The sequence below is a fragment of the Pseudophryne corroboree genome, chromosome 7, assembly GCF_028390025.1.
Source record: "Pseudophryne corroboree isolate aPseCor3 chromosome 7, aPseCor3.hap2, whole genome shotgun sequence".
In the NCBI taxonomy this organism is placed as follows: Eukaryota; Metazoa; Chordata; class Amphibia; order Anura; family Myobatrachidae; genus Pseudophryne; species Pseudophryne corroboree.
Window position 1 is genome coordinate 73515657 of NC_086450.1, and position 27841 is coordinate 73543497.

The window sequence follows — 27841 nt, forward strand, 5'->3', positions numbered from 1 at the left end:
GTGGCTGTGAGGGTGCTCTTTGTGAGGACCGACACGCCATACGCTGCCTTGCAGCGGCACCATCCCGGCCCCAAGTTTTTCCAGAAACTGGGACGGAAAGTGTAAAAATTAAAAATAAAAATCTTCTGAAAAGTGGCCATTGCCACAAGCCGATGATCATGCTGTGAGCACCGAAAAAACACTGGCAAAGTACACTGAGGTACTTGGGGATATGGAGGGGGGGGAGAGTCCTAAATTTGAATATTCAGTGCCTTTGATCGGCTACGCCCGTCCATATCCCAAGAGTACTCCAGTGACCCCTAGTGGATGATAAAGAAATATAAGCTACAAACAGGTTCCCCTGTCTTATGCCTGTCCACTCTGCCATCTTTGTACCAGGCACGTCTTATGATTAATTAATTTTATAGGCTATGCAATTTGTTCCGTTAATTACTTACTGTATGCCATGTACGACTAGGTCAAAACCTACAGAATAGATGGGAGGCTGCATGCCATGTGCGACTATGTCAGGAGCTACAGAATAGATGGGAGGCTGTATGCCATGTGCGACTATGTCAGGAGCTACAGAATAGATGGGAGGCTGTATGCCATGTGCGACTATGTCAGGAGCTACAGAATAGATGGGAGGCTGCATGCCATGTGCGACTATGTCAGGAGCTACAGAATAGATGGGAGGCTGCATGCCATGTGAGACTGTCAGGAGCTACAGAATAGATGGGAGGCTGCATGCCATGTGCGACTAGGTCAGGAGCTACAGAATAGATGGGAGGCTGTATACCATGTGAGACTATGTCAGGAGCTACAGAATAGATGGGAGGCTGCATGCCATGTGCGACTATGTCAGGAGCTACAGAATAGATGGGAGGCTGTATACCATGTGAGACTATGTCAGGAGCTACAGAATAGATGGGAGGCTGTATGCCATGTGCGACTATGTCAGGAGCTACAGAACAGATGGGAGGCTGTATACCATGTGAGACTGTCAGGAGCTACAGAATAGATGGGAGGCTGTATACCATGTGAGACTATGTCAGGAACTACAGAACAGATGGGAGGCTGCATGCCATGTGAGACTATGTCAGGAGCTACAGAATAGATGGGAGGCTGCATGCCATGTGAGACTATGTCAGGAGCTACAGAATAGATGGGAGGCTGCATGCCATGTGCGACTATGTCAGGAGCTACAGAATAGATGGGAGGCTGTATACCATGTGAGACTATGTCAGGAGCTACAGAATAGATGGGAGGCTGCATGCCATGTGCGACTATGTCAGGAGCTACAGAATAGATGGGAGGCTGTATGCCATGTGCGACTATGTCAGGAGCTACAGAACAGATGGGAGGCTGCATGCCATGTGAGACTGTCAGGAGCTACAGAATAGATGGGAGGCTGCATGCCATGTGCGACTATGTCAGGAGCTACAGAATAGATGGGAGGCTGTATACCATGTGAGACTATGTCAGGAGCTACAGAATAGATGGGAGGCTGTATACCATGTGAGACTATGTCAGGAACTACAGAACAGATGGGAGGCTGCATGCCATGTGCGACTATGTCAAGAGCTACAGAATAGGTGGAGGCTGTATACCATGTGAGACTATGTCAGGAGCTACAGAATAGATGGGAGGCTGTATACCATGTGAGACAATGTCAGGAACTACAGAACAGATGGGAGGCTGCATGCCATGTGCGACTATGTCAGGAGCTACAGAATAGGTGGAGGCTGTATACCATGTGAGACTATGTCAGGAACTACAGAATAGATGGGAGGCTGTATACCATGTGAGACTATGTCAGGAGCTACAGAATAGATGGGAGGCTGTATACCATGTGAGACTATGTCAGGAACTACAGAACAGATGGGAGGCTGCATGCCATGTGCGACTATGTCAGGAGCTACAGAATAGATTGGAGGCTGCATGCCATGTGAGACTATGTCAGGAGCTACAGAATAGATGGGAGGCTGCATGCCATGTGCGACTATGTCAGGAGCTACAGAATAGATTGGAGGCTGCATGCCATGTGCGACTATGTCAGGAGCTACAGAATAGGTGGCTGTATACCATGTATGACTATATCAGAAGTTACAGAACAGCTGGAGGCTGTATACCATGCAAGTCTAGTTCGGAAGCTACAGAATAGGTGGAGGCTGTATACCATGTAAGTCTAGGTCAGAAGCTACAGAATAGGTTAAGGCTGTATACTATGGAGGACTATGTCAGGAGCCACAGAATAGGTGGAGGCTGTATACCACGTACAACTATATCAGGAGCTACGGAATAGGTGGCTGTATACCATGTACTACTATGTCAAGTGCTACAGAATAGATGGAGGCTGTCTACAGTGTGTGACTATACCAGGAGCTACAGAATAGGTGGAGGCTGTATACCATGTAAGTCTAGGTCAGAAGCTACAGAATAGGTGGAGGCTGTATGCCATGTAAGACTATATCCGGAACTACAGAATAGGTGGAGGCTGTATGCCATGTAAGACTATATCCGGAACTACAGAATAGGTGGAGGCTGTATGCCATGTAAGACTATATCCGGAACTACAGAATAGGTGGAAGCTGTCTACCATGTAAGACTTTGAGTTGATCGTAGCAGCAAATTTGTTAGCAGTTGGGTAAAACCATGTGCACTGCAGGTGTGGCAGATATAACATGTGCAAAGAGTTAGATTCGGGTGGGTTATTTTGTTTTTGTGCAGGGTAAATACTGTCTGCTTTATTTTTATACTGCAATTTAGATCACAGTTTGAATACACCCCACCCAAATCATGTGTCCTTTATTAAAAGGGATGATCTGGCAACCCTACCTGTAACACACAGCAAGTGCCCGTATAGTTATATACAGCCTGATTAGGCTCCTTTGTAATGGGCAGTTATATCCAGGGAACAGCTAATTATGAAGACGGTCTATGATGTAGCAACACAATTCTGCCTTTTAAGGTCTGCTTTTGTAAATACCTCTATTAGACAAACTTACATGCACATGGAGTCGATGGCATTACCCCAGCGTGAGAGGTCTGCATTCCAGAAAAACTGGTCTGTACAGGAGGGGGAAATAAATTCAATAATTATTCATCCCTAGACACATAAAATAATAAAATCAATGTGTTGAGTGGGTTTACATCAGTAAATGTGCATGAAAACCCTTAGAGTCATAAGGGATGCTTTAATGCAAACATGACATGAGAGAAAGCAAATCAAAACACTATTACAGATGTGTCCACATACACATATCCTCAAAATCACCCGCCACGGACTTTGCAGCTTAGCCACACTTTATTGGGTCAAATATCCTACATATGCACAAAAACTAACCCTCCTATGGGAGTGGCACAAGTGTGCTACCGAACAGTTTACGTACACAGAAGCGTAATTGCACAGATTAGAGGCCATACTCGGACAGGAAATCTGCACCTACCAAGTGTATTTTTTTTCTGGTGCAACCGGTGGCGATGTCTAAAGATGTGCCAAGTGGTATTACAGCGTCTGAAGATGCTGAAAGTGGGCATCTCAGTCCTTGCACATTCCGGGGAGTATTCAATTAAGTGCCGTTTTTTCGACTGGTTAAAATAACGGCACTAATTAGACACAGGATACTCAATTTTTGCCAGTTTTTTAATCCATTTTCGCCCTTGCCGTTTCACTTTTTTTGCTGAATCAGCATGGGCGAAAATTGCACCAAAAACGGGCGAAATCGCCAACACACATGTATCGGCAGCAAATTTGCAGATACACGTGGTTTTTGCCAGTGCCAGATTTTTCAACCAGTTGAAAAAACGGTTGAATGTAAATAGGACATAAAAACGGGCGAAAAGTGCGGCACTAACTGAATGCCCCCCTCAGACCCACAGCTGTACACCAAGCATGCAGCCGTGACTACAGTATGTCAAAAGCCGCTAAAGAGGTCATAAGAGCAAGAGACTCAGACCCTATGGGAGAAACTTGTGGGTATTTTTTTTTTTTTTTTTTAAACAATTTAAGATTCCACTTATGGATAACTATGTGATGGTCTCAATTTACACTTTCAACACATTCTAGCTGACCTGTGGTTACGTATACTCTCCCACATTATGAAAGCACATCATTTAATCTAGCAATAGATTGACTATAAAGTGCCACCAGTAAATTGACTGTTCAATAAGCCAATATTCCGCAGGATGAGGTAGATCAAAGATTTATTCTGCTGCAGTGAGTAAAACGCACTTTTCTTTTTAAAAATTAAGTCGCTGAAGCAAGTGCTGTAAATGTAACTGTAAGTGTAAGGTTATTGCTCTGTGGCCCTTATTATCGGGAAACTGCGCAGGACCTGTTCTGCGCTTGTACAGAGCGGGTCCTACGTGTGGATCACAATTTAACAACAGCCTTTGCCTGACTGACAGGCAGAGGCGTTTGGAGGCGGGGGTAGAGATGGCCAGCGTCTCGCCACTGTTTTCCGGGAGTGGCAAGGCCAAGGTTTTTTGGTCTCTCAAGGCCCCCTGTGATGGCCAGTAAGCTGAGGTTTGCTCAGCTGGCAGTCTGCGAGGAACTTCGGTCACGATGTTGATCCCAGGCTGCAACTCAGTTGCAGCGCTGGGATTGCAAATGCAGCAAGGAGGGGTTTAACACCTCCTACTGCATTGGCATTAATATGGATCGCATTTGAAAGCTGCGTGCGAGCAGCTTTACAAATGCGAGCCATGCTGAATGAGGACCTGTGTTCAGTATAAGAACTTTCAAATGTATTGTCAATTCTCTTTACCTTAACAAGAGAAAAATATTGCACAGACAGACCTCATCCTGCAGAGACAGCTTTCATCTTACATAAAAACGTAGCATTCATTTACCGGCTTTCTGGAACTTAAAGGTGTAGAACCAAGACCCGGGCTTGAAAGGTCGTCATAAATACTTCTAACTGGGGGTGCACCACTCTTATCTTTATGAGTAGGGACCAGAGGCTGAGGGGTGCCACCTAAAAAAGGAAACGTTTATACCTATTTATCAGTTCTCAAACTGTAACAAACGTATGATACACCATGGTGCAAGTTACTATTACTATAAAGTCTGAATCAGACCCAGTTTTGGATCCAAGCGCCTTTAACCAGTACAGTTAAATTAAATTGAAAATTGTTTCCCAATATTTACTTCCTATTAACGGGGTACGCATCTCCATAACTCCTGACGGACGTGGCTGTGGGGTTACTGGTGTTGGTATGTCGCCCATTAAGAAACCAGGCAGAAACTGGGCACTGGCACCAGGTTTAGGAGAAGTTGGTGATCCTAACGCCATTGGTTCTCCACCTGAAAAATAACAAAATATATACATATATATATTCAATACACACAAATCTGCTTGGCAGCTAGGATAAGCCAATAAATATCAGCAGGAAATTTAGCTTCATGACATTACAAAATTCTAAGTGAATAAATGGGATTGGCCTGGAGGTAGAGGTTTTGGAAAAATATTTTCAGCTTGCGATTCAGCAAGTCAGTGGTGCACATGCTGTAACAAAGGGATCCTCTGCTGCAACGTTGCAGGACCTCTCTCTCCTCCTCATCTCCAGAGATTGAACGAGCTACCAGTTCATGCAATACAGGTTGAGTATCCCATACCAAATATTCCAAAATACGGACTTTTTTGAGTGAGAGTGAGATAGTGAAACCTTTGTTTTTTGATGGCTCAATGTAAACAAACATTGTTTAATACACAAAGTTATTAAAAATATTGTATTGAATGACCTTCAGGCTGTGTGTATAAGGTGTATATGAAACATAAATGAATTGTGTGAATGTAGACACACTTTGTTTAATGCACAAAGTTATAAAAAAATATTGGATAAAATGGCCTTCAGGCTGTGTGTATAAGGTGCATATGAAACAAATTCATTATGTGCTTAGATTTAGGTCCCATCGCCATGATATCTCATTATGGTATGCAATTATTCCAAAATACGAAAAAATCCGATATCCAAAATACCTCTGGTCCCAAGCATTTTGGATAAGGGATACTCAAACCTGTATAACCAAATCCCTGGAATGACAGGTGGGCAGACTACCACATACTCACATATGAAAGAAAACATTTGCTGGGGCATAACCAAGTCACTGCAAAGTAGTCTAGGAAGTTTCAATGGTAAAATAACCGGAGAATCAGAAAATTCTTGCAAGCAACGTGTACAGCAGAGTTCTAGTTGTTACAATAAGAATTTACTTACCGATAATTCTATTTCTCATAGTCCGTAGTGGATGCTGGGGACTCCGTAAGGACCATGGGGAATAGCGGCTCCGCAGGAGACTGGGCACATCTAAAGAAAGCTTTAGGACTATCTGGTGTGCACTGGCTCCTCCCCCTATGACCCTCCTCCAAGCCTCAGTTAGGATACTGTGCCCGGACGAGAGTACACAATAAGGAAGGATTTTGAATCCCGGGTAAGACTCATACCAGCCACACCGTATAACCTGTGATCTGAACCCAGTTAACAGCATGATAACAGAGGAGCCTCTGAAAGATGGCTCACAACAATAATAACCCGATTTTTGTAACAATAACTATGTACAAGTATTGCAGACAATCCGCACTTGGGATGGGCGCCCAGCATCCACTACGGACTATGAGAAAATAAGAATTTACTTACCGATAATTCTATTTCTCGTAGTCCGTAGTGGATGCTGGGGACTCCGTCAGGACCATGGGGGGATAGCGGGCTCCGCAGGAGACAGGGCACATCTAAAAAGCTTTTTAGGTCACATGGTGTGCACTGGCTCCTCCCCCCATGACCCTCCTCCAAGCCTCAGCCAGGTACTGTGCCCGGACGAGCGTACACAATAAGGAAGGATCTTGAATCCCGGGTAAGACTCATACCAGCCACACCAATCACACCGTACAACTTGTGATCTGAACCCAGTTAACAGTATGATAACAAAACGAAGTAGCCTCTGAAAGATGGCTCACAACAATAGTAATAACCCGATTTTTGTAACAATAACTATGTACAAGCATTGCAGACAATCCGCACTTGGGATGGGCGCCCAGCATCCACTACGGACTACGAGAAATAGAATTATCGGTAAGTAAATTCTTATTTTCTCTAACGTCCTAGTGGATGCTGGGGACTCCGTCAGGACCATGGGGATTATACCAAAGCTCCCAAACGGGCGGGAGAGTGCGGATGACTCTGCAGCACCGAATGAGAGAACTCCAGGTCCTCCTTAGCCAGAGTATCAAATTTGTAAACTTTTACAAACGTGTTCTCCCCTGACCACGTAGTTGCTCGGCAAAGTTGTACTGCCGAGACCCCTCGGGCAGCCGCCCAAGATGCGCCCACTTTCCTAGTGGAGTGGGCCTTTACAGATTTAGGCTGTGGCAGGCCTGCCACAGAATGTGCAAGTTGGATTGTGCTACAGATCCAACGTGCAATCGTCTGTTTAGACGCAGGAGCACCCATCTTGTTGGATGCATACAATATAAACAGCAAGTCAGACTTTCTGACTCCAGCCGTCCTAAACTATATATATATATATATAAATATATTTTTAGGGTCCTGACAACGTCTAGTAACTTGGAGTCCTCCAAGTCCCTAGTAGCCGCAGGCACCATAATAGGTTGTTTCAGGTGAAAACCTGACACCCCCTTAGGAAGAAAACTGGAGACGAGTCCCAGTTCTGCCCTGTCCGAATGGAAAATTAAATATGGCTTTTGTAAGACAAAGCCGCCCATTCTGACAATCGCCTGGCCGAGGCCAGGACCAACAGCATGGTCACTGTCCATGTGAGATATTGGTCAACAGCATGTTCACTTTCCATGTGAGATATTTTAAATCCACAGATTTGAGCGGTTCAAACCAATATGATTTTAAGGAATCCCAACACTATGTTGAGATCACACGGTGCCACTAAAGGCACAAAAAAGGGGTGTATATGCAATACTCCCTTGACAATCTGTACTTCAGGAACTGAAGTCAATTCTTTCCGGAAGAAATTCTACAGGGCCGAAACTTAAAACCTTAAAGAACCCCAATTTTAGGCTCAAAACACTCCTGTTTTCAGGAAGTGTAGAAATCGACCTAGTTGAATTTTCTTCGTGGGGCCTTCCTGGCCTCACCCACGCAACATATTTTCACCACATGTGGTGATGACGTTGTGCGGTCACCTCCTTTCTGGCTTTGACCAGGGTAGGTATGACCTCTTATGGAATGCCTTTTTCCTTCAGGATCCGGCATTCAACCGCCATGCCGTCAAACGCAGCCGCGGTAAGTCTTGGAATAGACATGGTACCTGCTGAAGCAAGTCCCTTCTTAGCTCCCCAGGCCCTTAGTCCTCTGTGAGCATCTCTTGAAGTTCCGGGTACCAAGTCCCTCTTGGCCAATCCGGAGTCACGAGTATAGTTCATACTCCTCTATGTCTTATAATTCTCAATACCTTGGTTATGAGAAGCAGAGGAGGGAACACATACACCGACTGTTACACCCACGGTGTTACCAGGACATCCACAGCTATCGCCTGAAGGTCTCATGACCATGCGCAATACCTGTCCCGTTTTTTGTTCGGGCGGGACGCCATCATTTCCACCTTTGGTCTTTGCCAATGGTTCACAATCATGCGGAAAAACTTCCCTATGAAGTTCCCACTCTCCCGGGTGGAGGTCATGCCTGCTGAGGAAGTCTGCTTCCCAGTCGTCCACTCCCGGAGAGAACACTGCTGACAGTGCTATCACATGATTTTCCGCCTAGCGAAAAATCCTTGCAGTTTTTTCACTGCCCTCCAGCTTCTTGTGCCGCCCTTTCTGTTTACGTGGGCGACTGCCGTGATGTTATCCCACTGGATCAATACCGGCTGACCTTGAAGCAGAGGTCTTGCTAAGTTTAGAGCATTATAATTTTGCTCTTAACTCCATCTATGTGGAGAGAATTCTCCAGACTTGATCACACTTTCCTGGAAATTTTTTCCCTGTGTGACTGCTCCCCAGCCTCTCAGGCTGGCCTCCGTGGTCACCAGCATCCAATCCTGAATGCTGAATCTGTGGCCCTCTAGAAGATGAGCACTCTGTAATCACCACAGGAGAGACACCCTTGTCCTTAGATATAGGGTTATCCGCTGATGCATCTGAAGATGCGATCCGGACCATTTGTCCAGCAGATCCCACTGAAGAGTTCTTGCGTGAAATCTGCCGAATGGAATTGCTTCGTAATAAGCCACCATTTTTACCAGGACTCTTGTGCAATGATGCACTGACACTTTTCCTGGTTTTAGGAGGATCCCGATTAGCTCGGATAACTCCCTGGCTTTCTCCTCTGGGAGAAACACCTTTTTCTGGACTGTGTCCAGAATCATCCCTAGGAACAGTAGACGTGTCCTCGGAAAAGCTGCGATTTTGGAATATTTAGAATCCACTCGTGCTGTCGTAGAACTATTAAAGATAGTGCTACTCCGACCTCCAACTGTTCTCTGGACCTTGCCCTTATCAGGGAAGCGTACCAGTTTCTTTTAAGAAGAATCATCATTTCGGCCATTACCTTGGTAAAGACCCGTGGCGCCGTGGACAATCCAAACGGCAGCGTCTGAACTGATAGTGACAGTTCTGTACCACGAACCTGAGGTACCCTTGGTGAGAAGGGCAATTTTGGACATGTAGGTAAGTGTCCCTGATATCCAGTGACACCATATCGTCCCCTTCCTGGTTCGCTATCACTGCTCTGAGTGACTCCATCTTGATTTGAACGCTTGTATGTAAGTGTTCAAATATTTCAGATCTCACCGAGCCGTTTGGCTTCAGTACCACAATATAGTGTGGAATAATACCCCCTCCCTTGTTGTAGGAGGGGTACTTTGATTATCACCTGCTGGGAATACAGCCTGTGAATTGTTTCCAATACTACCTCCCTGTCGGAGGTAGACGTTGGTAAAACAGACCTCCGGAACTTGTGAGGAGGAGACATCTCGAATTTCCAATGTACACCTGGGATACTACATGTAGGATCCAGGAGTCCCCTTGCAAGTGAGCCCACTGCGTGCTGAAACTCTTGAGATGACCCCCTACCGCACCTGAGTCCGCTTGTACTGCCCCAGCGTCATGCTGCGGACTTGGCAGAAGCTGTGAAGGGCTTCTGTTCCTGGGAATGGGCTGCTTGCTGCAGTCTTCTTCCCTTTCCTCTACCCCTGGGCAGATATGACTGGCCTTTGCCCGCCTGCCCGTATGGAGACGAAAGGACTGAGACTGAAAAGACTGTGTCCTTTTCTGTTGAGATGTGACTCGGGGTAACAAAAGGTGGATTTTTCAGCTGTTGCCATGGCCACCAGGTCCGATGGACCGCCCCTTTATACGGCAATACTTCCATATGCCGTCTGGAATCTGCCTCACCTGACCACTGTCGTGTCTTCGTCTGGCAGATATGGACATCACATTTACTCTTGATGCCAGAATGCAAATATCCCTCTGCGCATCACGCATATATAGAAATGCATCCTTAAAATGCTCTATAGACAATAAAATCTTGTCCCTGTCAAGGGTATCAAAATTTTCAGTCAGGAAATCCGACCAAGCCCCCTCAGCGCTGCACATCCAGTCTGAGGCGATTGCTGGTCGTAGTATAACACCAGTATGTGTGTATATACTTCTTAGGCTATTTTTCAGCTTCTTATCAGCTGGCTCCTTGAGGGCGGCCGTATCTGGAGACGGTAACGCCACTTGTTTTTATAAGCGTGTGAGGGCCTTATCCACCCTAAGGTGTGTTTCCCAACTCGCCCTTACTTCTGGCGGGAAAGGGTATACCGCCCATAACTTTCTATCGGAGGAACCCCACGTATCACCACACACTTCATTTAATTTATCCGATTCAGGCAAAACTACAAGTAGTTTATTCACACCCTACAAAATACCCTTATTTGTGGTACTTGTAGTATCAGAAATATGTAACACCTCCTTCATGCCCTTAACATGTAACGTGTGGCCCTAAAGGAAAATACGTTTGTTTCTTCACCGTCGACACTGGAGTCAGTGTCCGTGAGGTAAATGGGCGTTTTTACAAGCCCCTGACGGTGTCTGAGACGCCTGGACAGGTACTAATTTGTTTGCCGGTCGTCTCATGTCGTCAACCGGCTTGCAGCGTGTTGACATGATCACGTACTTCCACAAGTAAGCCATCCATTCTGGTGTCGACTCCCTAGAGAGTGACATCACCATTACAGGCAATTTGCTCCGCCTCCTCACCAACATTTTCCTCATACATGTCGACACACACGTACCGACTTACAGCACACACACAGGGAATGCTCTGATAGAGGACAGGACCCACTAGCCCTTTGGGGAGACAGAGGGAGAGTTTGCCAGCACACACCAAAATGCTATAATTATACAGGGACAACCTTTATATAAGTGTTCCTCCCTTATAGCATTTAATATATATTTATATCGCCAAATCAGTGCCCCCCCTCTCTGTTTTAACCCTGTTTCTGTAGTGCAGTGCAGGGGAGAGCATGGGAGCCTTCCCCTCAGCCTTTCTGTGAGGGAAAATGGCGCTGTGTGCTGAGGAGAATAAGCTCCGCCCCTTTCTCGGCGGGCTTTTCCTCCCGGTTTTTTAAGAACTGGCCTGGGTTAAAATACATACATATAGCCTTAATGGCTATATGTGATGTATTTATTTTGCCAAATAGGTATTTATATTGCTGCCCAGGGCGCCCCCAGCAGCGCCCTGCACCCTCCGTGACCATGTCAGTGAGCCGTGTGACAACAATGGCGCACAGCTGCAGTGCTGTGCGCTACCTCTCTGAAGACTGTGAAGTCTTCTGCCGCCTGTTTCCGGACCTCCGTCTCTGCCGTCTTCAGCGTCTGTAAGGGGGATCGGCGGCGCGGCTCCGGGACGAACCCCAGGCTGACCTGTGTTCCGACTCCCTCTGGAGCTCAGTGTCCAGTAGCCTAAGATCCCAATCCATCCTGCACGCAGGTGAGTTGGAGGTCTCTCCCCTAAGTCCCTCGTTGCAGTGATCCTGTTGCCAGCAGGAATCACTGAGTGAAAACCTAAAAAAAAAAAACTTTTCCAAACAGCTCTTTAAGAGAGCCATCCAGATTGCACCCTTCTCGGACGGGCACAAAAACCTAACTGAGGCTTGGAGGAGGGTCATGGGGGGAGGAGCCAGTGCACACCATGTGACCTAAAAAGCTTTTTAGATGTGCCCTGTCTCCTGCGGAGCCCGCTATCCCCCCATGGTCCTGACGGAGTCCCCAGCATCCACTAGGACGTTAGAGAAATAGAATTATCGGTAAGTAAATTCTTATTTTCTCTAACGTCCTAAGTGGATGCTGGGGACTCCGTAAGGACCATGGGGATTATACCAAAGCTCCCAAACGGGCGGGAGAGTGCGGATGACTCTGCAGCACCAAATGAGAGAACTCCAGGTCCTCCTCAGCCAGGATATCAATTTTGTATAATTTTACAAACGTATTTGCTCCTGACCAAGTAGCTGCTCGGCAAAGTTGTAAAGCCGAGACCCCTCGGGCAGCCGCCCAAGATGAGCCCACCTTCCTTGTGGAGTGGGCATTTACAGATTTTTGGCTGTGGCAGGCCTGCCACAGAATGTGCAAGCTGAATTGTACTACAAATCCAACGAGCAATAGTCTGCTTAGAAGCAGGAGCACCCAGCTTGTTGGGTGCATACAGGATAAACAGCGAGTCAGATTTCCTGACTCCAGCCCTCCTGGAAACATATATTTTCAGGGCCCTGACAACGTCTAGCAACTTGGAGTCCTCCAAGTCCCTAGTAGCTGCAGGCACCACAAATAGGTTGGTTCAGGTGAAACGCTGAAAACCACCTTAGGGAGAAACTGAGGACGAGTCCTCAATTCCGCCCTGTCCGAATGGAACATCAGATAAGGGCTTTTTCAGGATAAAGCCGCCAATTCTGACACGCGCCTGGCCCAGGCCAGGGCCAACAGCATGACCACTTTCCATGTGAGATATTTTAACCCCACAGATTTAAGTGGTTCAAACCAATGTGACTTTTGGAACCCAAAACTACATTGAGATCCCAAAGTGCCACTGGAGGCACAAAAGGAGGCTGTATATGCAGTACCCCTTTTACAAACGTCTGAACTTCAGGGACTGAAGCTAGTTCTTTTTGGAAGAAAATTGACAGGGCCGAAATTTGAACCTTAATGGACCCCAATTTCAGGCCCATAGACACTCCTGTTTGCAGGAAATGTAGGAATCGACCAAGTTGAATTTCCACCGTCGGGCCTTACTGGCCTCGCACCACGCAACATATTTTCGCCAATTGCGGTGATAATGTTTTTGCGGTTACATCCTTCCTGGCTTTGATCAGAATAGGGATGACTTCATCCGGAAAGCTTTTTTTTTTTTTTTTTTCCTTCAGGATCCGGCGTTCAACCGCCATGCCGTCAAACGCAGCCGCGGTAAGTCTTGGAACAGACAGGGTCCTTGCTGGAGCAGGTCCCTTCTTAGCGGTAGAGGCCACGGATCCTCCGTGAGCATCTCTTGAAGTTCCGGTTACCAAATACTTCTTGGCCAATCTGGAGCCACGAATATAGTGCTTACTCCTCTCCATCTTATCAATCTCAGTACCTTGGGTATGAGAGGCAGAGGAGGGAACACATACCCTGACTGGAACACCCACGGTGTTACCAGAGCGTCTACAGCTATTGCCTGAGGGTCCCTGGACCTGGCGCAATACCTGTCGAGTTTTTCCCAACGGTTTATAATCATGTGGAAGACTTCTGGGTGAAGTCCCCACTCTCCCGGGTGGAGGTCGTGCTGAGGAAGTCTGCTTCCCAGTTGTCCACTCCCGGAATGAATACTGCTGACAGTGCTATCACATGATTTTCCGCCCAGCGAAGAATCCTTGCAGCTTCTGCCATTGCCCTCCTGCTTCTTGTGCCACCCTGTCTGTTTACGTGGGTGACTGCCGTGATGTTGTCCGACTGGATCAACACCGGCTGACCTTGAAGCAGAGGTCTTGCTAAGCTTAGAGCATTGAAAATGTCCCTTAGCTTCAGGATATTTATGTGAAGTGATGTCTCCAGGCTTGACCATAAGTCCTGGATATTCCTTCCCTGTGTGACTGCTCCCCAGCCTCGCAGGCTGGCATCCGTGGTCACCAGGACCCAGTCCTGAATGCCGAATCTGCGGCCCTCTAGAAGATGAGCACTCTGCAACCACCACAGGAGGGACACCCTTGTCCTTGGTGACAGGGTTATCCGCTGATGCATCTGAAGATGCGACCCGGACCATTTGTCCAGCAGGTCCCACTGGAAAGTTCTTGCGTGGAATCTGCCGAATGGGATTGCTTCGTAGGAAGCCACCATTTTACCCAGAACCCTTGTGCATTGATGCACTGAGACTTGGCTCGGTTTTAGGAGGTTCCCGACTAGCTCGGATAACTCCCTGGCTTTCTCCTCCGGGAGAAACACCTTTTTCTGGACTGTGTCCAGGATCATCCCTAGGAACAGAAGACAAGTCGTCGGAACCAGCTGCGATTTTGGAATATTGAGAATCCAACCGTGCTGCAGCAACACTACCTGAGATAGTGCTACACCGACCTCCAACTGTTCCCTGGATCTTACCCTTATCAGGGAATTGTCCAAGCAAGGGATAACTAAAATTCCCTTCCTTTGAAGGAATATCATCATTTCGGCCATTACCTTGGTAAAGACCCGGGGTGCCGTGGACCATCCATACGGCAGCGTCTGAACTGATAGTGACAGTTCTGTACCATAAACCTGAGGTACCCTTGGTGAGAAGGGTAAATTTTGACATGAAGGTAAGCATCCTTGATGTCCCGAGACATCATGTAGTCCCCTTCTTCCAGGTTCGCAATCACTGCTCTGAGTGACTCAATCTTGAATTTGAACCTCTGTATGTAAGTGTTCAAAGATTTTAGATTTAGAATCGGTCTCACCGAGCCGTCCGGCTTCGGTACCACAACAGTGTGGAATAATACCCCGTTCCCTGTTGCAGGAGGGGTATCTTGATTATCACCTGCTGGGAATACAGCTTGTGAATGGCTTCCAAAACTGTCTCCCTGTCAGAAGGAGACATTGGTAAAGCCGACTTTAGGAAACGGCGAGGGGGAGACGTCTCGAATTCTAATTTGTACCCCTGAGATATCACCTGAAGGATCCAGGGGTCTACTTGCGAGTGAGCCCACTGCGCGCTGAAATTCATTGAGACGGGCCCCCCACCGTGCCTGATTCTGCTTGTAAAGCCCCAGCGTATACTGAGGGCTTGGCAGAGGCGGGAGAGGGTTTCTGTTCCTGGGAACTGGCTGATTTCTGCAGCCTTTTTCCTCTCCCTCTGTCACGGGGCAGAAATGAGAAACCTTTTGCCCGCTTATCCACGAAAAGACTGCGCCTGATAATACGGCGTCTTCTCATGTTGAGAGGCGACCTGGGGTACAAACGTGGATTTCCCAGCTGTTGCCGTGGCCACCAGGTCTGAAAGACCGACCCCAAATAACTCCTCCCCTTAATAAGGCAATACTTCCAAATGCCGTTTGGAATACGCATCACCTGACCACTGACGTGTCCATAACCCTCTACTGGTAGAAATGGACAACGCACTTAGACTTGATGCCAGTCGGCAAATATTCCGCTGTGCATCACGTATATAGAGAAATGCATCTTTCAAATGCTCTATAGGCAAAAATATACTGTCCCTATCTAGGGTATCAATATTTTCAGTTAGGGAATCCGACCACGCCAACCCAGCACTGCACATCCAGGCTGAGGCGATTGCTGGTCGCAGTATAACACCAGTATGTGTGTAAATACATTTTAGGATACCCTCCTGCTTTCTATCAGCAGGATCCTTAAGGGCGGCCATCTCAGGAGAGGATAGAGCCCTTACAAGCGTGTGAGCGCTTTATCCACCCTAGGGGGTGTTTCCCAACGCACCCTAACCTCTTGCGGGAAAGGATATGCCAATAACATTTTAGAAATTATCAGTTGTTATCGGGGGAAACCCACGCATCATCACACACCTCATTTAATTTCTCAGATTCAGGAAAACTACAGGTAGTTTTTCCTCACCGAACATAATACCCCTTTTTGGTGGTACTCGTATTATCAGAAATGTGTAAAACATTTTTCATTGCCTCAATCATGTAACGTGTGGCCCTACTGGAAGTCACATTTGTCTCTTCACCGTCGACACTGGAGTCAGTATCCGTGTCGGCGTCTATATCTGCCATCTGAGGTAACGGGCGCTTTAGAGCCCCTGACGGCCTATGAGACGTCTGGACAGGCACAAGCTGAGTAGCCGGCTGTCTCATGTCAACCACTCTTTTATACAGAGCTGACACTGTCACGTAATTCCTTCCAACAGTTCATCCACTCAGGTGTCGACCCCCTAGGGGGTGACATCACTATTACAGGCAATCTGCTCCGTCTCCACATCATTTTTCTCCTCATACATGTCGACACAAAAGTACCGACATACAGCACACACACAGGGAATGCTCTGATAGAGGACAGGACCCCACTAGCCCTTTGAGGAGACAGAGGGAGAGTTTGCCAGCACACACCAGAGCGCTATATATATATACAGGGATAACCTTATATAAGTGTTTTTCCCCTTATAGCTGCTGTATAGTTAATACTGCGCCTAATTTGTGCCCCCCTCTCTTTTTTAACCCTTTCTGTAGTGTAGTGACTGCAGGGGAGAGCCAGGGAGCTTCCCTCCAACGGAGCTGTGAGGGAAAATGGCGCCAGTGTGCTGAGGAGATAGGCTCCGCCCCCTTATCGGCGGCCTTATCTCCCGTTTTTTTTATGTATTTTGGCAGGGGTTAAATGCATCCATATAGCCCAGGAGCTATATGTGATGCATTTTTTGCCATCCAAGGTGTTTATTATTGCGTCTCAGGGCGCCCCCCCAGCGCCCTGCACCCTCAGTGACCGGAGTGTGAAGTGTGCTGAGAGCAATGGCGCACAGCTGCAGTGCTGTGCGCTACCTTGTTGAAGACAGGACGTCTTCTGCCGCCGATTTTCCGGACCTCTTCTGCCTTCTGGCTCTGTAAGGGGGCCGGCGGCGCGGCTCTGGGACCCATCCAAGCTGGGCCTGTGATCGTCCCTCAGGAGCTAATGTCCAGTAGCCTAAGAAGCCCAATCCACTCTGCACGCAGGTGAGTTCGCTTCTTCTCCCCTTAGTCCCTCGATGCAGTGAGCCTGTTGCCAGCAGGTCTCACTGAAAATAACAAACCTAAACTAAAACTTTCACTAAGAAGCTCAGGAGAGCCCCTAGTGTGCACCCTTCTCGTTCGGGCACAGAGATCTAACTGAGGCTTGGAGGAGGGTCATAGGGGGAGGAGCCAGTGCACACCAGATAGTCCTAAAGCTTTCTTTAGATGTGCCCAATCTCCTGCGGAGCCGCTATTCCCCATGGTCCTTACGGAGTCCCCAGCATCCACTTAGGACGTTAGAGAAAAGAGGGTTGTAATTACAGTATAGGAATTCTAGGTATAATTGGGTTTATATATATTTTTTAATAAGAATTTACTTACCGATAATTCTATTTCTCGTAGTCCGTAGTGGATGCTGGGGACTCCGTAAGGACCATGGGGAATAGCGGCTCCGCAGGAGACTGGGCACATCTAAAGAAAGCTTTAGGACTATCTGGTGTGCACTGGCTCCTCCCCCTATGACCCTCCTCCAAGCCTCAGTTAGGATACTGTGCCCGGACGAGCGTACACAATAAGGAAGGATTTTGAATCCCGGGTAAGACTCATACCAGCCACACCAATCACACCGTACAACTTGTGATCTGAACCCAGTTAACAGCATGATAACAGAGGAGCCTCTAGAAAAAATGGCTCACTACAGCAATAACCCGATTTTTTGGTAACAATAACTATGTACCAGTATTGCAGACAATCCGCACTTGGGATGGGCGCCCAGCATCCACTATGGACTACGAGAAATAGAATTATCGGTAAGTAAATTCTTATTTTCTCTAACGTCCTAAGTGGATGCTGGGGACTCCGTAAGGACCATGGGGATTATACCAAAGCTCCCAAACGGGCGGGAGAGTGCGGATGACTCTGCAGCACCGAATGAGAGAACTCCAGGTCCTCCTCAGCCAGGGTATCAATTTTGTAGAATTTTACAAACGTATTTGCTCCTGACCAAGTAGCTGCTCTGCAAAGTTGTAAAGCCGAGACCCCTCGGGCAGCCGCCCAAGATGAGCCCACCTTCCTTGTGGAGTGGGCATTTACAGATTTTTGGCTGTGGCAGGCCTGCCACAGAATGTGATAAATAGTGGAAAACTGCTCTAATCAAGCTGGTAACAATCCCCAGGTGCTGCGGGAGGGGGTTACTCTAGACAAGAAATACAAAAGGGATTTTTCCCACGCACTCTGCTGGCTGTTAGTAAGAAGAGCTATATACTATGTAATAATAGGAAATTTAGAGCTCTTCGTTACATATGTTTTGCAAAAGATATGATAAGCCTCCAGGCCACTTCACGGCTGCTCTATTACTGGAGGTCCCTATCTAAGCATAGGTCCAGGGCTTGGACCCCACAAAGTCGGCTCAGGCCCGACCACCCCAGGGCAGCACACCATTGAAATACTAAAGTGTTAATATGTGTTAAGAAAGAAGCAGAAGCTATGGGTTAGAAAGTGCTACAAAAATAAGGGTGTTAATAAAATACTCAAAAGAGTAATGTTAGTGAAAAAATAGGAGTGTTACATAAGTGCTAAATAAATAATATGGCATGCTACCCCAAGGTGGCCCAGCCCCACCAGACCCGGGGGGTACCACTCCCCAAACCCATACACAGCATAATAATAATAATAACATCCACTATGGGTCATACAATTGCTTAATGTATGGCCACATGATAATGGCACATACAGAACATATCCAGGTTGAGAGCTAGTTTACCTGGAGGCACCCAGCATGCCCTCCTAATGCTGGCTCCATCTATGCCTCTCTGAACTGCAATAAATAGTGGAAAACTGCTCTAATCAAGGGGATTGTTACCAGCTTGATTAGAGCAGTTTTCCACTATTTATTGCAGTTCAGAGAGGCATAGATGGAGCCAGCATTAGGAGGGCATGCTGGGTCCTGTGGTGCCATTTGGAGGATACAGGGGTGCCTCCAGGTAAACTAGCTCTCAACCTGGATATGTTCTGTATGTGCCATTATCATGTGGCCATACATTAAGCAATTGTATGACCCATAGTGGATGTTATTATTATTATTATGCTGTGTATGGGTTTGGGGAGTGGTACCCCCCGGGTCTGGTGGGGCTGGGCCACCTTGGGGTAGCATGCCATATTATTTATTTAGCACTTATGTAACACTCCTATTTTTTCACTAACATTACTCTTTTGAGTATTTTATTAACACCCTTATTTTTGTAGCACTTTCTAACCCATAGCTTCTGCTTCTTTCTTAACACATATTAACACTTTAGTATTTCAATGGTGTGCTGCCCTGGGGTGGTCGGGCCTGAGCCGACTTTGTGGGGTCCAAGCCCTGGACCTATGCTTAGATAGGGACCTCCAGTAATAGAGCAGCCGTGAAGTGGCCTGGAGGCTTATCATATCTTTTGCAAAACATATGTAACGAAGAGCTCTAAATTTCCTATTATTACATAGTATATAGCTCTTCTTACTAACAGCCAGCAGAGTGCGTGGGAAAAATCCCTTTTGTATTCCTGCCACAGAATGTGCAAGCTGAATTGTACTACAAATCCAACGAGCAATATTCTGCTTAGAAGCAGGAGCACCCAGCTTGTTGGGTGCATACAGGATAAACAGCGAGTCAGATTTCCTGACTCCAGCCGTCCTGGAAACATATATTTTCAGGGCCCTGACAACGTCTAGCAACTTGGAGTCCTCCAAGTCCCTAGTAGCCGCAGGCACCACAATAGGTTGGTTCAGGTGAAACACTGAAACCACCTTAGGGAGAAACGGAGGACGAGTCCTCAATTCCGCCCTGTCCGAATGGAAAATCAGATAAGGTCTTTTACAAAATAAAGCCGCCAATTCTGACATGCGCCTGGCCCAGGCCAGGGCCAACAGCATGACCACTTTCCATGCGAGATATTTTAACTCCACAGATTTAAGTGGTTCAAACCAATGTGACTTTTGGAACCCAAAAAACTACATTGAGATCCCAAAGTGCCACTGGAGGCACAAAAGGAGGCTGTATATGCAGTACCCCTTTTACAAACGTCTGAACTTCAGGGACTGAAGCTAGTTCTTTTTGGAAGAAAATTGACAGGGCCGAAATTTGAACCTTAATGGACCCCAATTTCAGGCCCATAGACACTCCTGTTGGCAGGAAATGCAGGAATCGACCCAGTTGGATTTCCTCCGTCGGGCCTTACTGGCCTCGCACCACGCAACATATTTTCGCCAAATGCGGTGATAATGTTTTGCGGTTACATCCTTCCTGGCTTTGATCAGGATAGGGATGACTTCATCCGGAATGCCTTTTTTCCTTCAGGATCCGGCGTTCAACCGCCATGCCGTCAAACGCAGCCGCGGTAAGTCTTGGAACAGACAGGGTCCTTGCTGGAGCAGGTCCCTTCTTAGAGGTAGAGGCCACGTATCCTCCGTGAGCATCTCTTGAAGTTCCGGTTACCAAGTCCTTCTTGGCCAATCTGGAGCCACGAATATAGTGCTTACTCCTCTCCATCTTATCAATCTCAGTACCTTGGGTATGAGAGGCAGAGGAGGGAACACATACCAGAGCGTCTACAGCTATTGCCTGAGGGTCCCTTGACCTGGCGCAATACCTGTCGAGTTTTTCCCAACGGTTTATAATCATGTGGAAGACTTCTGGGTGAAGTCCCCACTCTCCCGGGTGGAGGTCGTGCTGAGGAAGTCTGCTTCCCAGTTGTCCACTCCCGGAATGAATACTGCTGACAGTGCTATCACATGATTTTCCGCCCAGCGAAGAATCCTTGCAGCTTCTGCCATTGCCCTCCTGCTTCTTGTGCCACCCTGTCTGTTTACGTGGGTGACTGCCGTGATGTTGTCCGACTGGATCAACACCGGCTGACCTTGAAGCAGAGGTCTTGCTAAGCTTAGAGCATTGTAAATGGCCCTTAGCTTCAGGATATTTATGTGAAGTGATGTCTCCAGGCTTGACCATAAGCCCTGGATATTCCTTCCCTGTGTGACTGCTCCCCAGCCTCGCAGGCTGGCATCCGTGGTCACCAGGACCCAGTCCTGAATGCCGAATCTGCGGCCCTCTAGAAGATGAGCACTCTGCAACCACCACAGGAGGGACACCCTTGTCCTTGGTGACAGGGTTATCCGCTGATGCATCTGAAGATGCGACCCGGACCATTTGTCCAGCAGGTCCCACTGGAAAGTTCTTGCGTGGAATCTGCCGAATGGGATTGCTTCGTAGGAAGCCACCATTTTACCCAGAACCCTTGTGCATTGATGCACTGAGACTTGGCTCGGTTTTAGGAGGTTCCTGACTAGCTCGGATAACTCCCTGGCTTTCTCCTCCGGGAGAAACACCTTTTTCTGGACTGTGTCCAGGATCATCCCTAGGAACAGAAGACAAGTCGTCGGAACCAGCTGCGATTTTGGAATATTGAGAATCCAATCGTGCTGCCGCAACACTACCTGAGATAGTGCTACACCGACCTCCAACTGTTCCCTGGATCTTACCCTTATCAGGGAATCGTCCAAGTAAGGGATAACTAAAATTCCCTTCCTTCGAAGGAATATCATCATTTCGGCCATTACCTTGGTAAAGACCCGGGGTGCCGTGGACCATCCATACGGCAGCGTCTGAACTGATAGTGACAGTTCTGTACCATAAACCTGAGGTACCCTTGGTGAGAAGGGTAAATTTTGACATGAAGGTAAGCATCCTTGATGTCCCGAGACATCATGTAGTCCCCTTCTTCCAGGTTCGCAATCACTGCTCTGAGTGACTCAATCTTGAGTTTGAACCTCTGTATGTAAGTGTTCAAAGATTTTAGATTTAGAATCGGTCTCACCGAGCCGTCCGGCTTCGGTACCACAACAGTGTGGAATAATACCCCGCTCCCTGTTGCAGGAGGGGTACCTTGATTATTACCTGCTGGGAATACAGCTTGTGAATGGCTTCCAAAACTGTCTCCCTGTCAGGAGACATCGGTAAAGCCGACTTTAGGAAAACGGCGAGGGGGAGACGTCTCGAATTCTAATTTGTACCCCTGAGATATCACCTGAAGGATCCAGGGGTCTACTTGCGAGTGAGCCCACTGCGCGCTGAAATTCATTGAGACGGGCCCCCCACCGTGCCTGATTCTGCTTGTAAAGCCCCAGCGTCATACTGAGGGCTTGGCAGAGGCGGGAGAGGGTTTCTGTTCCTGGGAACTGGCTGATTTCTGCAGCCTTTTTCCTCTCTCTGTCACGGGGCAGAAATGAGGAACATTTTGCCCGCTTGTCCACGAAAAGACTGCGCCTGATAATACGGCGTCTTCTCATGTTGAGAGGCGACCTGGGGTACAAACGTGGATTTCCCAGCTGTTGCCGTGGCCACCAGGTCTAAAAGACCGACCCCAAATAACTCCTCCCCTTATTAAGGCAATACTTCCAAATGCCGTTTGGAATACGCATCACCTGACCACTGACGTGTCCATAACCCTCTACTGGTAGAAATGGACAACGCACTTAGACTTGATGCCAGTCGGCAAATATTCCGCTGTGCATTCAGTCAGGGAATCCGACCACGCCAACCCAGCACTGCACATCCAGGCTGAGGCAATTGCTGGTCGCAGTATAACACCAGTATGTGTGTAAATACATTTTAGGATACCCTCCTGCTTTCTATCAGCAGGATCCTTAAGGGCGGCCATCTCAGGAGAGGGTAGAGCACTTACAAGCGTGTGAGCGCTTTATCCACCCTAGGGGGTGTTTCCCAACGCACCCTAACCTCTGGCGGGAAAGGATATAATGCCAATAACATTTTAGAAATTATCAGTTGTTATCGGGGGAAAACCACGCATCATCACACACCTCATTTAATTTCTCAGATTCAGGAAAACTACAGGTAGTTTTTCCTCACCGAACATAATACCCCTTTTTGGTGGTACTCGTATTATCAGAAATGTGTAAAACATTTTTCATTGCCTCAATCATGTAACGTGTGGCCCTACTGGAAGTCACATTTGTCTCTTCACCGTCGACACTGGAGTCAGTATCCGTGTCGGCGTCTATATCTGCCATCTGAGGTAACGGGCGCTTTAGAGCCCCTGACGGCCTATGAGACGTCTGGACAGGCACAAGCTGAGTAGCCGGCTGTCTCATGTCAACCACTGTCTTTTATACAGAGCTGACACTGTCACGTAATTCCTTCCAACAGTTCATCCACTCAGGTGTCGACCCCCTAGGGGGTGACATCACTATTACAGGCAATCTGCTCCGTCTCCACATCATTTTTCTCCTCATACATGTCGACACAAACGTACCGACATACAGCACACACACAGGGAATGCTCTGATAGAGGACAGGACCCCACTAGCCCTTTGGGGAGACAGAGGGAGAGTTTGCCAGCACACACCAGAGCGCTATATATATACAGGGATAACCTTATATAAGTGTTTTTCCCCTTATAGCTGCTGTATCTTTAATACTGCGCGTAATTTGTGCCCCCCCTCTCTTTTTTAACCCTTTCTGTAGTGTAGTGACTGCAGGGGAGAGCCAGGGAGCTTCCCTCCAACGGAGCTGTGAGGGAAAATGGCGCCAGTGTGCTGAGGAGATAGGCTCCGCCCCCTTATCGGCGGCCTTATCTCCCGTTTTTCTATGTATTCTGGCAGGGGTTAAATGCATCCATATAGCCCAGGAGCTATATGTGATGCATTTTTTGCCATCCAAGGTGTTTTTATTGCGTCTCAGGGCGCCCCCCCCCCCAGCGCCCTGCACCCTCAGTGACCGGAGTGTGAAGTGTGCCGAGAGCAATGGCGCACAGCTGCAGTGCTGTGCGCTACCTTGTTGAAGACAGGACGTCTTCTGCCGCCGATTTTCCGGACCTCTTCTGCCTTCTGGCTCTGTAAGGGGGCCGGCGGCGCGGCTCTGAGACCCATCCATGGCTGGGCCTGTGTTCGGTCCCTCTGGAGCTAATGTCCAGTAGCCTAAGAAGCCCAATCCACTCTGCACGCAGGTGAGTTCGCTTCTTCTCCCCTTAGTCCCTCGATGCAGTGAGCCTGTTGCCAGCAGGTCTCACTGAAAATAAAAAACCTAAACTAAAACTTTCACTAAGAAGCTCAGGAGAGCCCCTAGTGTGCACCCTTCTCGTTCGGGTACAAAGATCTAACTGAGGCTTGGAGGAGGGTCATAGGGGGAGGAGCCAGTGCACACCAGATAGTCCTAAAGCTTTCTTTAGATGTGCCCAGTCTCCTGCGGAGCCGCTATTCCCCATGGTCCTTACGGAGTCCCCAGCATCCACTTAGGACGTTAGAGAAATATAATTTACCAAGCACTCATTTATTAATAAATTAAATACCAGGGAGTATAAACATATGGGACAAGTTTACTTGGAAAATTAACATTCTATTGTTTTTCAGTTGCTGGGTACAAATGTCAGTTTCGATTCTATAGCAGGCCATACAGTGCAAACCAGACTACCAATATCCCTTTCACATCGCACAAATAACCCGGTATCGACCAGGCATATTTCCGGCTCGACACGGGTCAGTGTGCGGTGTGAAAGCGCCAAGTCTGAATTCCCGGGTCACCTGACCCAGTAATTCAACCCGGGTTATAAGTAGTGTTATTCCCGGTTTGAATACCGGGTCAGTGGCTGCGTAAACGGATTCCCGGGTCACCCATTTACTAGATAGGGAGAGGCGGCACGGAGATGAGCTCTTCTCCCAGCGCCGCCTCCACCCCCGCCGCTATGGCAACCGACCCGTCATTTTGCCGGGTCGGACAGCCAGCGAAAGGGGTAGGAGAATCTCCAATGCCGGATCCCACCTGGGAAGGACCAGTTTCCAATTCTCAGGTGGGATCCGGCATTGGAGATCAGAACGGGGTATAAGACTGGTTTGCAGAAGGGCTGGCCATCGGTATGTTTCCCTATCAATGAAAAAGACGGCAACCATCGATGGTATGAAACTATTGACTATTATACCATTGATAATTCAAACAATCGTTGTTCATCACGTATACACAGAAGAGACTCGCAACGGCTGCCGCATCGCTGAACCTGCGGTATCAGGTGGACCAGCTCTTCTGCAGCAGGATAGTTATTACAGGTTGAGTATCCCATATCCAAATATTCCGAAATACGGACTTTTTTGAGTGAGATAGTGAAACCTTTGTTTTCTGATGGCTCAATGTACACAAACTTTGTTTAATAAACAACGTTATTAAAAATATTGTATTAAATGACCTTCAGGCTGTGTGTATAAGGTGTATATGAAACATAAATGAATTGTGTGGATGTACACACACTTTGTTTAATGCACAAAGTTATAAAAAATATTGTCTAAAATTACCTTCAGGCTGTGTGTAAATGCATCCTGTGCTAAGCTTTAGGTCCCATCACCATGATATCTCATTATGGTATGCAATTATTCCAAAATACGGAAAAATCCGATATCCAAAATACCTCTGGTCCCAAGCATTTTGGATAAGGGATACTCAACCTGTACTAGTTATTTACCAGTCATTTTTTATATAGCACACACATATTCTGCAGCGCTTTACAGAGAATATTTGCCCATTCACATCAGTCCCTGCCCCAGTGGAACTTACAATCTAGATTCCCTATCACATGTACACACAGACACATTCACACTAGGGTTCATTTTTGTTAGGAGACAATTAACCTACCAGGATATTTTTGGATTATTATTACTTACAGTAACAGTAGTTTAGGGGACTATTTACTAAGGCTTGGATGGAGAGAAAGTGTCAGCTCCTAACTGCCATGTTACAGGCTGTGTTTGAAAATGAGAGTTAGGACCTGGTTGGCTGCCTGGTACTTTGTCTCCGTCCAAAGCTTAGTAAATAGACCCCTTAGTAGCAACACTACCAGCTTAATTTATGAGTGTGTTGGGCAGGACCGCTGACTGACAGCTGAGCCTGTCAAGTCAGCAGTGCACTACACTACAAAGCAGAGGGCCAGACCAACCATCCTGACACTTATACCCCTTTTCCACTAGCTAAAAAAACACGGGTAAATGCACGGGGGCGCGCATTTACCCGTGTTTTTTGCAAGTGGAAAAGGGTAAACCCGGATCAAGTGACCCGTGAATCCTACCCGGCTATTTACCTGGGTAGGACACGGGACTGATCCGGGTAGGGTTGTAGTGTAAACGGGAGCCGTGTCGATGCGACACGGCTCCCATTTACACTGTATGGAAGGGCGGCGCTGGGAGATCATGTGATCTCCCTGCGCCGCCCCTGCCGCGTCACTAGAAGCGTCACCAACACGGCATATGCCGGGTTGTGACTGCTGATGGGAAAGGGGCCGAGCACGGGTCGCAGCAGGGGGCAGCTCCCGTGTCAGGCTCCCGGCTGCGACCCGTGCTCGTAAGTGGAAAAGGGGTATCACTGTGAACGGTGCCCAGTCTGAAAGTAAGGCAGCAGCTGCTTCTGAGCTGACTTGAAGCCAGTGGCAGCGCAGGGCTACTACTGGCTGAACGCTAATAGCTCTACGCTGCAGTGCAATTGTTCAAAAAAATAAAATAAACTGATGGAGGGGGGAACCATTTGCCTCTTCAACATCGATGATTAAACTATTTGACATTGGCTGATCTCTGATTATTTAAAATCATTGATGGACGATGGCCATCCCTAGTTTGAACAATTAGTGTCTCACTTTGGCCAGCTAGATGCAATGAGCTATTCCAATACGGCACGTAGCATCCACAAGCATAGCTAGTTTCCCCTCACAAAGCCATACAGGTGATTAGGGTAGCTTGCGATGTCAGCACTACAGTAACTGGAATATATGTGCCAGCATTGCTATATCACCAGCAACTGAATGCCACACTGTATATGGTGCTGAATAATCGTTAACAGCCCAAAAATCTGTCTGGATAAAGCCTGTCCAATCCACCCAACCATCGCTCAGCCTATTTCAGCCAATGAATGGAGAGCACCTCTGTGAATCGTGTCCTGTATGGTGACACTCCCAACTACTACCTCTGTCCTCATCCCATTCAGCTGCATGAACACAGTTTACAGCCAACTTCATGTTAGTTATATCAGATATATTTAAAAAGGTATGTCAAAGTGAAATACACGTGTCATATTAAATAGGGCTGATGGAGGAGTACTGTGTCACATGCATAGAACTACACCCAATACAGAACTTATGTACAAACACAGCATAAGCATACCACTGGCGGCAGTCTGAGCGGCTGCTCCTACACGTGCATAGCTATGGAGCGCCGGAGCCACCCAGGAGCCTTACAGGCCGCTCTGGCCACCAGTCTGGCCCGCTGGACCACTGTGACAGGAGCGTGACACCACAGCCAGCACCAGCCACGCTGCTCCCTAAGTCGCGTGTGGCGGCCGCTACTCACCCAGCGGCTCCAGGAAGAAGGCTGCCATGGTGACCCTCCGCTGCCCGCCTCACAGCGTGCGAACACGAACGATTCAAATTAGACAGGGAATGACTGGAGGTTTGCCGGGCGCCAGGAAAGCTTTCAGCTTGCGTCACGTCCGGTTGCGTCACAGACACTGGTTACCTAGCGACGCTTGCCTGCGTTATTTTTCAAATCATTCGGGAAGGGTCGCCACCTAGTGGTGACAGTCAGCAAACATGCAAAAGTTTGAGGTTGCAAAATGAATGAAATTAGAAGAATGTCAGTCTGTCACACTTTCATCATCAGGACGCAGGAGAGCACTGCTCCTGCAGTTTATTTGTAGATAATCATAGATAG

The 27841-nt window shown here is 47.7% G+C and overlaps 1 protein-coding gene across 2 annotated transcripts in view; it reads right to left on the reverse strand.

Annotated features, from left to right (window-relative positions):
- The window catches only part of NUP35 (nucleoporin 35), a 66812-nt gene extending 39174 nt beyond the window's left edge, over positions 1–27638 (reverse strand). The window contains exons 1-4 of one of the 2 annotated variants that reach the window (XM_063933314.1): positions 27482–27638; positions 5132–5287; positions 4834–4958; positions 2988–3048 (exon numbers count right to left, since the gene is read on the reverse strand). In XM_063933314.1, the coding sequence (XP_063789384.1) occupies positions 2988–3048; positions 4834–4958; positions 5132–5287; positions 27482–27509 (370 nt within the window). In that variant the 5' untranslated portion in view covers positions 27510–27638. Of the gene's footprint in view, positions 1–2987; positions 3049–4833; positions 4959–5131; positions 5288–27295; positions 27401–27481 lie in introns of those variants that run through there. The other variant, XM_063933315.1, reaches the window with a different exon arrangement.
- Between the last annotated feature and the right edge of the window lie 203 nt (positions 27639–27841).